The sequence below is a fragment of the Notothenia coriiceps genome, unplaced genomic scaffold (genome assembly GCF_000735185.1).
Source record: "Notothenia coriiceps isolate Sejong01 unplaced genomic scaffold, NC01 NC01_scaffold00019360, whole genome shotgun sequence".
NCBI lineage: Eukaryota > Metazoa > Chordata > Actinopteri > Perciformes > Nototheniidae > Notothenia > Notothenia coriiceps.
In genome coordinates, this window is record NW_011352061.1 from 18,979 (window position 1) to 33,365 (window position 14,387).

At 42.1% G+C, this 14,387-nt stretch overlaps 2 protein-coding genes across 6 annotated transcripts in view; both read left to right on the top strand.

Annotated features, from left to right (window-relative positions):
- The window catches only part of cd99 (CD99 molecule), an 11,826-nt gene extending 8,450 nt beyond the window's left edge, over positions 1 to 3,376 (top strand). Inside the window, exons 11-13 of one of the 3 annotated variants that reach the window (XM_010778733.1) lie at positions 1,270 to 1,386; positions 1,477 to 1,530; positions 1,655 to 3,376. In XM_010778733.1, the coding sequence (XP_010777035.1) occupies positions 1,270 to 1,386; positions 1,477 to 1,530; positions 1,655 to 1,683 (200 nt within the window). In that variant the 3' untranslated portion in view covers positions 1,684 to 3,376. The remainder of the gene's footprint in view (positions 1 to 1,269; positions 1,387 to 1,476; positions 1,531 to 1,654) is intronic. The other 2 variants (XM_010778735.1, XM_010778734.1) reach the window with 2 other exon arrangements.
- Positions 3,377 to 3,734: 358 nt separating this feature from the next.
- Positions 3,735 to 11,177, top strand: gyg2 (glycogenin 2). 3 transcript variants are annotated; one of them, XM_010778739.1, is made up of 12 exons: positions 3,735 to 3,999; positions 4,661 to 4,799; positions 4,887 to 5,061; positions 5,647 to 5,809; positions 5,958 to 6,084; positions 6,394 to 6,559; positions 6,823 to 6,978; positions 7,189 to 7,308; positions 7,786 to 7,917; positions 8,126 to 8,242; positions 8,995 to 9,102; positions 9,633 to 11,177. In XM_010778739.1, exons 1-12 carry the CDS (start codon positions 3,993 to 3,995, stop codon positions 9,756 to 9,758), a joined length of 1,536 nt encoding a protein of 511 aa, XP_010777041.1. In that variant the 5' UTR covers positions 3,735 to 3,992; the 3' UTR covers positions 9,759 to 11,177. The 3 variants fall into 3 exon arrangements, with proteins under 3 accessions (XP_010777041.1, XP_010777039.1, XP_010777040.1); XM_010778737.1 differs by having other exon boundaries at positions 7,786 to 7,932; positions 9,633 to 11,176; XM_010778738.1 differs by having other exon boundaries at positions 7,801 to 7,932; positions 9,633 to 11,176.
- Positions 11,178 to 14,387: the final 3,210 nt, after the last annotated feature.

Below are 14,387 nucleotides of genomic sequence, written 5' to 3' on the forward strand. Positions count from 1 at the left end.
AAATACTTCACATTCATCCAGTTTGTGAAAGTAGTTGTAGCATTTGAGACTTTTAAACTTTAATTACCGCTGTTGCGCGCCCCCCCCTGTGTGTTTATGTGTGTGTGCGTGTGTGTGGGGAGGGGGGGCGCGCGCGCAACTTCCAACAGGAGTCATTTGGGGGGGCTCTTTGGAAAAAAGGGAGGCGGCATCCTGCCATTCTTTTTTCATGTCCATGCAACACCCTGTTTTAGCACTGAGTCACAAGACACACCTCTCCCTCATGACTCACTGCCAGTCAGTGGAGACACGCTTATTTTGTATGCAGCCAGTGTGTGTGTGTGTGTGTGTGTGCGCGTGCGCACGTGTGTGTGTGCCCCACCCTGCCCTGGAGCCTGGGTGTATTCTCTTGTAATCCAGCTCTCTAGACCTGTCCTTTCTCTTTTTTATTCACTTTGTTTGTTTCCCCACTGACTGATTATCCTCCGGTTGATACCAACTGCCTGTGTGTTTCTTATGTTCATGTTTCTTTTACATGACTATATTTAAACATTTCATACAGAGTGTTCTGGGAACTTTTTCCCAGTGTGTGTGTTGGTTCTGTCATCAAAAGTCCAAAGACTGCCACCTTGTGGAAGACTGAGGTGATGCAGGTTACTGTTAGAATGACTCTGAATTAAGATCACATTCAGGGCAGGAACGTCAATAATTATGTAGTGAATACATGACTTGACATGTTTGTTCTGAGCATGAAGGGCCAATCAGGCACAAGGATGTCCAATCATCTGTATTGTTCTTATTACAATTTTAGATTAGAAACACTTTAAAGATTCCAAATTGATTTTAGAAATATTTATCTATTGAGTACACAATATGGACATATACAGAATAAGTGGGAAAACACTATAATAGATAAACCTACTACTAAGGAGCTATAAACATAGGATATTTTTACATCTTTAATTGTGCAAAGTAATAATAATTTTACAATTATTTTCAGTAATTTGTTAAAAAAAAAGAAAATGCTTGTTATTTTTTAAGCTCAATTAATTCTATTTGCAAAATGTATCGCAGAAGAAATGACCATTATTTTACACACTATCTTTATATATATTTGAATAGACTATAGGAAATTAGCTTGAATTGACACAAATAGAAAAGTCAACTTTAGTTAGGAGACATACGAGAAATAACAGTGTGTGTGTGTGTGTGTGTGTGTGTGTGTGTGTGTGTGTGTGTGTGTGTGTGTGTGTGTGTGTGTGTGTGTGTGTGTGTGTGTGTGTGTGTGAGCAGCAGGGTCTGGAAAGATTGCAGGGATTGCCAGCGCCATAGGAGTGGCTCTGTTGGGAGCAGCGTCCAGTTACTTCGCCTACCAGAAGAAGAAGCTCTGCTTCAAGATACAAGGAGGTGACTACGTTACTCCTGACTCTTCTGATCATATAGAGACAACATAAATATATCTCAACATGTCTCACTGATCACATGTTGTGTGTTTAGGTGTAGATCCAGAGAGCGGTAAACACCATTCCGGTAATCAGTCTGATCCTCAAGGTAGGTGGAAAGATACTTATCATTATTAGCAGATAAGCATACTCAGGGTATCATAAGTAAAAGTACAAGTGTAGTGTCCTACAGCAGGAAGTGCACTAACTCTTTCTTCCTTTAAATGTTTCAGTTTTCAGCAATCTGCTCAGGACGTCCTAAACACAGCGTCTGATTTCTACTCAAGAAAAGCCAGTGGCCTTCTCTACAAAACGTACCTTCAATCAACGGTCTCTCTTAAGCCTTATTAAACAACCTAAGGGAGCAGTGTGTAGGATTTAGGGTGCAGAAATACAATCTACTATTCCCAAACAAGTTTTATAATCACTAAGAATGTTTTCATGAGCTTTCAATGTGCCCTTCATATAGGGAGTCTACATATCGCCCCGCAATGATTCAACAGCGTTCATCAAACTTTTTTGGTCCTTGAAGGCCACCGTAGTTTGCATGTCACTAAATCCCACACACTGCTCCTTCAAATCTAACTTGAAAATAAATATGGCACTTATGTTTCATCACTCTTCCATTCACTGCTGTCATCACTAAGATGATAATAGTTTGTGTGTTACTACTGAACACATGGAATCATTGTCCTGTTTTAACAAATAAGTGTTTCTTTTTGCACTCCAACATTTCTTTGTTTTTTGTGAAGCAACCCTTTAATGTACACCTCAGTCTGCCTAAATACGGGGGATTTTCCAATTAAATAAGGTATTAAAATAATGCTGCCCTTACATTTGAATTCACTTACTTGGTGTTATATTTAAAATTGAGTCCCTCCCTCCCGAGTTTTTAGTTTGGTCTCTTTCCGTTTCAAAGTCTTCCGTAAAAAAAGATTTGGCTTTTTCAAAATAAGAGTAACTAAGAACATTAGGACTTTAGTTCTTTGAGTAAGGCTTTTATTGTGAAATGTTTATGACAGAAAGCTTTGGTTTCTTATTGATGGTAGCTTAACAACATTTTCTTTAGAATGAATGAGACATTATTTCATTTTGTACAGATATGAATCTACAGCATGGTACAGCAATGTTTTACCTTGTATGACATTATCATCATGTAACTGGATGCAAATCCAGCGGAAGGAGCTTTTAATATGAAATACTGATTGTTTCATTTTAAGATCTAATAAATGTAGACAGTGATGTGGTAAATGCTGAAAATCTTTTGCATCCCATATGTAAATGTAACATACAGTAGAAGCTTTTTGTTTGTTGTTGTGTTTGATATTCCTTGAAGTTTGACCCTCTTTGTCTTATATTGACAAAGAATCTCATGTGTAATAAGAAAGGTGCTACAGAGAATTAGCATCATTAGCTCATGGTTTGCCATTACAGCCCATGCTAGCATCGTTAGCAGCTAGCTACATCATTAACATAACCACTATATAAGGTTTCATGCTCCCAGCTTCACAACAAACCATGAACAAGACTAAACTTTCCTATTTGATTTCAGAAATAATGTTTTAGGAGTCAGTCGTAGACAGACGACTTTTTGCAGGCTGTCTATCTTATCAGTTTGACTTCAGCAGCGCTCTGAGGCCATGCTGATGCACTTTTTGTCGCAGTTATGATAATCAGAATCAGGTTTTATCCTCAGACTCGACCATGAGTCATGCCTTTATTGCAAAGTATCATAAATCAGAATGATTGCCTGAGGGGATTGTTGTTATGACGCTGAAATATGAGAGTGTGAGCTGTAAATACTGGAGGATGTGGATAAATGCTGCTTTCAGCTTTTACACCATGATCTGCTTTGAAGTGTTTTTGGGAGGTTTTTGTCATGTCATTTACAAGCTTAGATCTATTCCAGGTCTGATGTGTGTGTGAGTTTTTCAATAAAGCGGTGTTGTACAGTTCGTCTGCTTTATCATTATTACTATAAAATGAGTTAAAATGACCGTGAGACAGAATAATCACAACTCAAGATCGATTTACTGACTACTGATTTAAAAAACAGTTTATATACCAATTTAAAGTAATCAGGTTACACTTCTTTTACATTGTGACACTTAATACGGGTAATAAGTATTTTCACAGAATATGTTTTTGTGCTTTGTGTTCCCTCACTGTTTCCTGTAATGTGTAAAGCAGGGTGAACCCAGAGCATAGGGCAGCTGCTGAAGGTCCACACAGTTGCACAACACCTGGCAAGACTCACTAGTTGAATGACCACATGAACACACACACACACACACACACACACACACACACACACACACACACACACACACACACACACACACACACACACACACACACACACACACACACACACAATACAGAATGGGATGTCACTTCCTGCTGCGGTGTCACATTCATCCTGTAAGTATTTAAGGTTCCACAGCAGCTCCAGAGATGTGCACCTGGGACCCCCGCAGACTGTTCCTCACACCCCCAATGAGAGGCCTGCTGCAGTGAAGTGAAACTAACTCGTATTTTCTGGATAAAGAGAGCGGATTTAACGCACGGAAAATGTCAGGTAGGTGATCGTTTGTGACCTAAGTGATGTGTAAAATGACATTGTACTGCTTATTTGTTGAGTTTTCTTGAGGGTGTAGTGTCCTAGTTTACCCTTTCTGCACATTTAAAGAGATTTTGATCTGTGGTGCACACTTGTTGTTCTGTTGTTGAATTATACGGAGTGCACTCTAGTGACCCAGTTTGATTTGAATCAGAATAGACTCTCCTGTAACTCTACACGCAGCCCAGAGATGTCTTCAGACAAAAGCTCACGAGCTTCTGCCTCTGACCACTGGCCAGGAAAATGGCTCAGTTACAACTACACTTACCCCACATGCTCCCACCCTCATGTTCAACCATAATGGAAAACAAGGCACCAAAATAACCATTAGTGTCATTTTGTGTCAAAATTGCTTTTTTAGGGTCATTCTTAGGAGCAAAATATAATAATTCTTAACTGTAAGGATACTAAAACTACTAAATAAAGACGTATGCAGACACACAATCATAAATATATATATTTTGTTATTCTCAAAGTGTAGTTTTGGAAAATTATTTAACCTTTAAAGTCGATTGCTCTTTTGGAAAGTGGTAAAGACGTCTCTTAGCAACCTATTTACAGCCATTAGGTTTTAAGTGTATATTTAAATTGTTTAAACCTTGTCGTGACCATTTTGTAGGTAGGGAGGCCTTCGTCACCCTGGCAACCACAAACTCCTACTGCATGGGAGCTACAGTGGTGGCCAGAAGTTTGCGGCGCCACGGGACGACTCGCAGCATCGTTGTCATGGTAACACCCAATGTCTCAGAGCAGTCAAGGTGAATGATTTCATTTCTCCGGCATATAAGCTGAATATATAGCATTTGTATAATTCTCACTTACCGTGACATGTATGTCGTCACCAGGCTGGCCCTGCAGAGTGTCTTCGACGAGGTGATCACCGTGGACGTGATGGACAGTGAGGACCGTCTCAACCTGTCCCTGCTGGGACGTCCTGAGCTGGGCATCACCTTCACCAAGATCCACTGCTGGACTCTGACCCAGTACAGCAAGTGTGTGTTCCTGGATGCCGACACACTGGTGAGTCCTGCACACACAGAAACACAACATATGTGTAATATTTGACTGTGAAATACATCATTATGTCCAATAAGTGCACTCTTTGTGTTTGATGCTGACCTGAATCTATCCTCACTAAGGGAGCTGCAACAGGAAATGCTTGCAGCTCCTTCACATTAAAAGAATTCCATTGGCAAAAGAGCTGGGTAACTTTTATTATGAAGGAGCTTGGGGAAAATGGAAAAGCGATCTTGGTCAATGATCATAGGGAAAAACAAGGCAGATGTTGTACACATGGCAGTATAGCATAAGGACATGCAGGCTCATTGGCCGTATTGCACTATCACTATCTGGAGCTATTTATCCCTATACACCAGTAAACACCCTGTCAGTCTCTTTGAGGGTCACTCATCATGTTCCTATAGGAATCAATAGCAGCACGCATGTGAGTGGCCCTTTAGGAGCATGTCCCCCTGCCTCTGTGTGCTCAGTGTCAACATGTTCTCATGTAAAACGCAGAGGAACAGGCAAGGTTTCTCAAGGTTGTGTGTCACAATATATCATGGCATGTCCCACACTGACCTGATAGGCGGGGTCCCCTCTCAGGTCCTGTGTAACGTGGACGAGCTGTTCCACAGAGACGAGCTGTCGGCGGCTCCGGACCCCGGCTGGCCCGACTGCTTCAACTCCGGGGTGTTTGTGTTCAGACCGTCCCTGCACACACACCACCGCCTCCTGGAGCACGCCCGGCAGCACGGCAGCTTCGATGGTAACCCATGACAACTCTTCTTTCTCATTATTATCATCACCTACAATAAAGAATAACACAGTGAGACTCAAAGTTCCACATTCAACTTTATATCACTCCATCTACAATGACTACTTTTTTAATACTGGGTGACATGTGTTGGCTTCAGGAGGGGACCAGGGCCTTTTGAATTCTTTCTTCAGCGGCTGGCCGGTGGAAGACATCAGCAAACACCTGCCGTTCATCTACAACCTCAGCGCCAGCTCCCTGTACAGCTACCTGCCCGCTTACCAACAGTGAGCCTGCGCACACACACACACACACACACACACACACACACACACACACACACACACACACACACACACACACACACACACACACACACACACACACACACACACACACACTTCACTTATTACAGGTTTTATCCATCACAAGTTTCAAAGGCCTCATTTTTGTAGTGTAGCCCATCATTTATATCCGTTAAAATAACACCGTAATCACTAAAGTAACTGCTCCTTTCTATGGTATGTCGATACACACCACCAATTATATTACTCTGCTGCAGTGTGCACAAACATCCTGAGAGTTTGCTCCTGCAGGTTTGGCCACGATGCAAAGATTGTGCACTTCCTGGGATCAGTGAAGCCCTGGAGCAGCAGCAGCCAGAGGGAGGGCGGCCACTCAAACATGGAGCAGTTTTTGTCTCTGTGGTGGAGGGAATACGGCAGCAACACGGAATCATCTGCAGCAGAGACGCCACAGCAGGTACTTGAGTGAATCTACTCTCCACCACTTGTGTCACTCCTGGTTGTTGTGCAGGAAGTCAGCCATGGTCCATGTTTGGCAGAGGCTCTGCAGATTTCCCCTCCAAACACTGGAGCAGAACATCCCTCTGATGAGTCCCCCCTCTTCAGCTACTGAGTTTGGCAGGAGCGTAGACATGGCCGAGCGGCCAGACGCCACACATGGCTGCCTGGCTTGGGACTGGTTGTTTTCCAAACACTAAAACACCCTCCCTTGTTTTGCAGACCCAAAAGAAGGAAGCTAAGATGCCAGTTGTGCTGAAGATGAAAAAGAGAAAGGCCAAGTTGCCAGTGAAAGGAAAACTGGTCAACTCTGGTCCACTGCCAGCACATCTTTCCCCGCTTCAAAAGGGGCTCCATGCACCGCCTGACCCAGAGAGAGTAAGCAAATTCACCTGTTATGGGTCACTAATGGATATTTTGTTCATTTTTTCCAACATAAGTAGCTCTTTTTAAGGGAAAAAGGTGTGATAAAGTCAGTGTATTTTTGAGGCCAAACACGTTTATGTGGTATCTGCAGCCAGACACCACATATGTCTGCCCTGGCCCAGGGACTGGTTCCATCACTAAACGTCCTCCCTTGTTTTGCAGGTCCAAAAGCGAAAAGCCAAAGTGCCAGGGAAAGAAACCTCAAACATTTCGAATTCAAAATTGCCCACAAATCTTCTCCCTCTTCAAAACGAGCTCCGTTTACCATCCAACCCAGAGACAGTAAGCTGCTGCACCTCTTCACTTTTGTGTTACTGCTTATATACTGTTATATTAACATCTTATTAACGTCTGATTCCTTGTTTTAAATATTCTTCTGTGTAGATTTAGAAATTGGAGATCCAAGATAAATGCCTTATTTCTTGATCTGACAATTAGATTTGTATCATATCCTACACTTTCAAAGTTATGAATTTGCTCTAAATCATCAGAAGAAAAACAAAGTACAAATAAAAATATTTTGTGAAGCCGAGCAAGTGGTCATTAGACATATTTGCAGTCAAGCCATGAATTAGCTTAATGAATGACCTCATTAGCATAGCTGTGCATGGTTTTTTTCCAAACATCTTGGTGATTGTTAGGGAGGTATTTAGGCAGCTCAAGCTTCTCTTGTCACAGAGTTTGGCCGGAAACTGGACATGCAGCCAGACGCCACATATGGCTGCCCGGCCCAGGGACTGGTTCCATCACTAAACGTAGTCCCTTGTTCTGCAGGTCCAAAAGAGAAAAGCCAAGGTGCCAGGGAAAGAAAACTCTAACATTTCAGATTCACTGCCCGCAAATCTTCCCCCGCTTCAAAACGAGCTCCGTTTACCATCCGACCCAGAGACAGTAAGCCCAGAGACAGTAAGTGTCACTGCTTATATAATGTCTGATTCCTTGTCTTAAATATTCATCAGTGTAAGATGTTGCAAATGGGGATACACGAAAAATGCCTTATAACTTGATCTGATCATTCGATTTGTATAATATCATACACAGCTTTTTGCTCTCCCTTTCTAAGTGATTAATTTGCTCCACATCCTCCCTTGTTTTGCAGATCCAAAAGAGAGAAGCCAAGGCGCCAGTGAAAGAAATCTTGGACATTTCCGATTCCCTACCAACGCCTCTTCCCCCGCTTCTTAACGTGTTCGATTTACCGTCTGACACAGAGACAGTAAGCTGATGCGTCTGTTCACCTTTGTCTAACGTCGCTGCTGGATATAACACAAGGTGTTGCTCATAGGGACAAAGTCAGAATAAGTATCAGAACTTCAAGACATACAAGAATCAGACATACGCATACAGGGTTCAAAGGACTTAACAGGATAGCAGGACTTACTGTATATATGATGAGGGGATGAAGGCCAGGTGTGCAGGAGGTCAGGTGGTTGCAGGGATGATGAGGAGCAGTAGGAACTAACTAACTAGGCCAGGACTGCCTTAACAGAGATGGGTCTATAGCAAGTTAGCCTAGCTTAGCTCCATTAAAAGAAAACGGAACTCGGAGTTCTTTTGAAATATTTTGTGCAGCCGAGCAAGTAGTCATTAGACATATTTGCAATCAATCCATGAATTAGCTTAATGAATGACCTCATTAGCATTGCTGCTTGTGTTTTGAATACATCATGGTGATTGTGATGGGGGTATTTAGGCAGCTCAAGGGCCTCGTGTTAGCTCCTGTTCATTTACCATTTCTGCTCGACTGCCTCTGACTGGAGCTGAAAAAGAAACACGGCGTCTGTTATCTGTCACAGCTTCTCACTGCGTTGGTTTCATTCATTTCCACTTGATGCATTGTGCTTAAACAAGCTTGTAAGATAAGCCTGAGCAGACCATGAGCATACATCAACAGTGTTATCACGCAGTGCAGGAGGAGAGCTCATTCGGCTGCCATTATTGTACTAAAGAATGACTGTGTGTGTACAGGGTTCTGAGGAAGAGTCCCCCCCCAAAAGGACCCAGACCCAGGACCTAGCTTCAGAGGAAGAGGAGCCTGAGGACAGCGATGACCTCTCTGACATTGAGGAACTTCCTGTACGTTTCACTACCTGCTTCAAATACTGCTCAGGGTTAAAGCCGTAATGTGCAGTGGTGAGGGGATCATTCAGATGGATAAGTTAAAGTACCAATATGTAGAAGTACTCCATCAAAAGTACAATATCATATCTAATAGTACTAATTCCGCAGAAAAAAAATCCTCCATATCTGATATTTTATTACAATATTAAGGTGCCAATATTGTGGCATAAAGTAGCATTTTACAGTTGTAGATACACTGTAAAAAGTATGTCACTTGTATCTAAGTAAGTCATGTAAGCTGCTAGATAATGTAGTGGAGTAAAACTATATCATATTCCTCTGTACTGTAGTATAAAGTAGCATTAAATGGTAATACCCATGTAAAGTACAAGTATGTGAAAATAAGTATGATATTTTAGTAAATGTACTTAGCTAAATTCCACCACTGGACTCAGGTTAAAGTGTTTAAAAGAAGAGCATGAAAGAAATCAAGCTAAACATGTGCCTGCTTTTCCCTCCTGTTTCCCCCCTCCCGATGGTGTCAGAGGGCAGAGGAGACAGAGGCCGAGCGGCTGGAGCACCGCCAGCTGTGGGAGGCGGGCCAGGCCGACTACCTGGGGCGAGACGCCTTCAAGAACATCCAGAAGATGCTCGACCGCTTCCTGGACTAACTGCTCACACACAGGAACCACTCCGCAACCAAACACACCTGAGCCAGCGATTAGTCTAGGCCCAGTGCTCATAATACATGACTGATTTATGACTAACTAATAAAGCATTTTTGAAATGTTGTGAAACACCAACATCTCCACATTGTGAGTGTTCCAATGTTCAATAGTGGGGATTATTTGTTTTGTTTTTGTGGAACTAAATCCCAATTTCCTACAGTCATTTGAGTGAGATAAACAGAAAACTGTCACATGCAGACACACAGTGAGTGGATTCTTCCAGCAGGGGGCACTGTGGCTCTTCTTCCAGAACGCTCCACCATGGGGAGCAGGAAGACCTGAAGAGATGCTGTGTGATGCTGTGTGATGCTTACCCATCATGGTGCATGTCCTTTTCATACGCTTTCTCCTATGACAAGGCTCTATAAGGCAACCTGACTCCCATCCATCAAGAGTAAAGTGGGATAAGATGCTGGTTTCTCCTGACCTCCTCATCCATTAAGCTCTGAAAAGGCAAATAGAGTCCCTCCAGATGCTGCTGGGAATACTTAAGTTGACTTCTACAGAAGAAACTACAATATACATGAAAATGGTAATGCTCAAGTTTGTCAAAATAGTATGTACCTTGAGTAAATGTACCCAGTAGTTTGCTCTCAGGTTGAGTGTGAGACGTGTCACTGTAATGATCAGCTGGAGTCCACTCCTGTGTGTGTGATTAGCATAAATATGACCTGTCAGCCTCCTGCTGCTAATTACAAGCAGGGGAGGACAAAGTGTGTCCTCACATGCAGCACACTGATACTGATGAACCATAGCTTCTATATAATCACAGTAATACTATTGAAACCAGTACAGAAGTCAAGCTGCAGTTTGTTTATGGATCAACAATAAACAAGTTGTTTTAATGTGGGGGCATTTCCTCATGATTAACCCCAATTGCAGCATTTTGAACTCCTTGTACAAACAAAGCTTTAATACTAACAAACATGTATCTGTTCTACAACGTAGAGGCCTGAAGGGCCCTTTTGACCTATAGTCCTCTCAGACCCTTTCTAACAAACCCTCTTTGACTCTCCCTCAGCACTTTGTCCCCAAGGGAGAATCAACCATTACTTTGAAAACTCAACTAAATCGACAATTCAATGGATCATTCTAAATGATTAGCCGTGCTCGAGGGTAGGTTTGATTGCCACTCCTCTGCTCTGCAGCTCTTATGATGTACGGCGCTTGGAATCACTGAAGGCTGAGGAGAAGTAACCGAGGGCATGTTTAATGATTATTGAATGCACCATGATTCGCAACAAGCTGAGGGAAATGATATTGTACAGCCTGAAGCCATGCTTGGGGCTCACCCATGCTAATGATGTTCAGGTCTAATGATAAACATGTCTTTTTTGTGCATTAGCATGCTCTGTTTGTTGCCATATTATACATATAAACTTTATGAAGTAAGAATGTGTTGATATTTTGTTAGGAGCTTGACATGCTGCCAGGAAGACCACCAATAAAAGTGGTTTTAACTTCCTGATGTTCTGCAGGTTTAATGATGAGTCCAGCAGTTAGCATAGTAACATTTGGTAAACGAATAGCAAAGGCTCTACAGTTCTAGAATTATTAATGAAAATTCTAGAATGTTCAATTACAATTCTTGAATGTAAGGGTTATCAACCTGTTGAGGTGATGTTGGAGCTAGATGAAGTTGGGCTATCATTACAAGGATAACATTAATGTGAACCAAAGTTAGCAGGCTGCTTCCTCCAGGATATTTCAAACTTTACCACAGTATCTGGGATATTTAAGTCACCAACACAAGAGGACATTGTAACCCACAGAGCTCCACCACTAGTGGCCAATAAAAATGGCCAGTTATTCATTTCCCCACCTCTTGCCAGTAAAGTTGACATGCTTAAATGGTTTCTAGGAGACTCCTCACTGAAGTTGAACTCATCAATCAACAGTAATGTCAGCCTCCAGAGAAAATCTGCTGTTAGTTTGAATTTAATCTTCAAATACATAACTCAGACAGCCTTCAGCCGCACTTACGTAATCGGCACTGACACGACACTGACCTCGCAAATAATTCCCCTTTAAACTGACCCAGTCTGTTTGTACTGACACCCATATGTGCTTCCAAGAAATGCCACCTTAGTGGGGCACATCAAGGCAAATCTCAGGGAGGATGAAACCAAGCTTAGTCAAATAACCAGAACACTATTTGCCGAAGCTTCCCCCCTTCTCTTGTTTAGTCTTTATTTTCCATTCGCTCTGAGCATGTGTACATGAACAAATAGTCTTGATAAAGCCCCCATCTGGAACTCCTCTGTGGCTTGATGAGAACACTCGGGATGGCGGCGTGTGTGTGTGTGTGTGTGCGCGCGAGGGAATGACTGTGTGTGCAGGTGTAGGCTCCAGCCATCAGACACACAGCGTGGACCAGAAAGAAACGTGAGCTGTCAGAGGACTCTAAGCAGCTCCATATGTTTTTGGGTCTCAGGACCGCCCCCTCCGCTCATCATGTGTGGGAGCCATCGCATGACTAAGTTGATTCATGCTCAGATAATTTGATCAGTGGTTCAACCGCCGGCTTCACATTCTAATGAACCCCAATCTGCGATCAGGCTAATTGGGAAGTAATGACAGTCAGCTGTGGAGGAGATCTGTTCCGATTCGAGGTGGGGCTCAGCAGCTGGTTGGAGATCGGTGGACGGATGCTGATAGGAGCTGGGCCACAAACCAAACCAGTTTCCCAAGAACTCTATTTAATGGGCAGATGCATCTTCTGGAACATTCAACGTGTTACCTTTTCACATGCCAAGACCCATTTTTCAGAGAGCTTGTAAAAAGATTTTTACAGTTGGTGTTTCTGCTTCTGAGGTCCAATTACATACCAATTGTGTGAATCCTTTCTGACCCAGGAAGAATATAAAAACAACCGTCAGCCGCATGTTGGCCTGCAGACATGTTCACATCTGCCCGTGGACTTAGACACTTAATTCCTCGAGGGAGAAGTGAACCAAAGGTCCAAAGATAACAGCAGCTGGACCCGGAGACAATCTTTGGGGAAGTTTCTGTTCCAAGTAGCCTAGCCGATAACTTCGCAAATCTATCATTCTTTCAAATGTTTTTTTTTTATACAGCTCAGAGGCATAAAGTAAGCTAGTTCTAAAAGATGAAAATATGAATATGTGGAATTAAAGTAATCCTCGGGTAACATATTACAAATATATAACAGAGGTGTATCTGATTGAAGGGTCCTGAACAAATCAAAGCTTTGACAATTCTCTACTTAGTGAAGCCTTATCTTTGGAAATGTATCTGAGTCTTGTCTAAATCACATATTTTTCTGTTTCTTAGTGCGGTGAACAATCCATTCATTTTCATCCAATTTTCCTCTGCAGAACTAATGTGATAATAATAATATATGGCAAGCTTCTCAATGCATTAGTGAAACTTTTTCTCAAGTACAAATACAAAAGTCTCTGCGTTTTTAAATCTTGTCTTTGGTGGATAACACACCAGAGCTCGTAAAAGAATAAATATTTTACCTTGTTTGATTTCAAATGAATGTAAATATGCTGATGTGGAACTATTCCAACTTCTTGGATAATAGCTATCGTAAAAGTCAGAACTCTGAATGAATTAGTAGAAAACAGGCAAATTTACTGAGCCCACAATACCAACGAGCCACACATGTGACAGCTTTTTCCACTTATGCATCTTATTTACTGAGACTGATGATCATACGATTTGTTATGCCCGCACTCGTGTCAAAAACAAGCCATATATCACACTCAGAGTTAGCTTGATGCACATGTTGTCAACATCACAGCAGAGGAGGTTTTAGCTCAAGACGCTTTCATCACCAACACGTCTACAGCGTGTTCCCGTGCACTGCAGAAAGAAGCCACTGCTTTTCAACTCTGCTTTAAATTCAGCTCCTCTGTTGCTCAGACACGAGGCGCCTTGATGTTCCCGTGTATTGATGGTGTTGCTGTAGGACCCAGCTCCCTCGTGCCGGCTTTGATTCGTCAACCAGACGCAGAGCCATGTGAATATCTGCAGCCATTCATAAATCACAGTCCTTCCCTCACTGATGTTTCCCTTCTTTTTGTTGCATTTGAGCAGAAATTATGCCTCCATTAGAACTAATCAGTGGCATATTACACAGCATATTTAGACACCGTGGTATTTCTACTTTAACAAAGTAAAGGATCTAAGTAATTAAAGTCAATCTGATACAGTATACAGTGGTGGAAAGTACATTTAAGTATGGTACGTAAGGTAATTTGAAGCAAATACTGTCATTTTAACTCCACCACATTTATTTACAAACACTAGTTTCTAGTTACTTTAGGTCCATATTTCTTGATAATACTATATTCTGAGTTATGATGCATAGATTAATATACTGAGCAGTATAACACATCATTGAAGTTATCTCCACTTTTACTAGCTGCAAAATGTAAATGATGTCAGTTCAATGATTATAATCCAATAATATAATATGTGTTAAGCTCTCAGAGAGTGACCAAAAGGAATCCGAAACTAGGTACGATACAGAAGCAGGGTTCAATGTGGGCATTGTTGCTCACCAGGGCAAGGTAAGACGGTCAAGGGTCCAGACGGAGATGA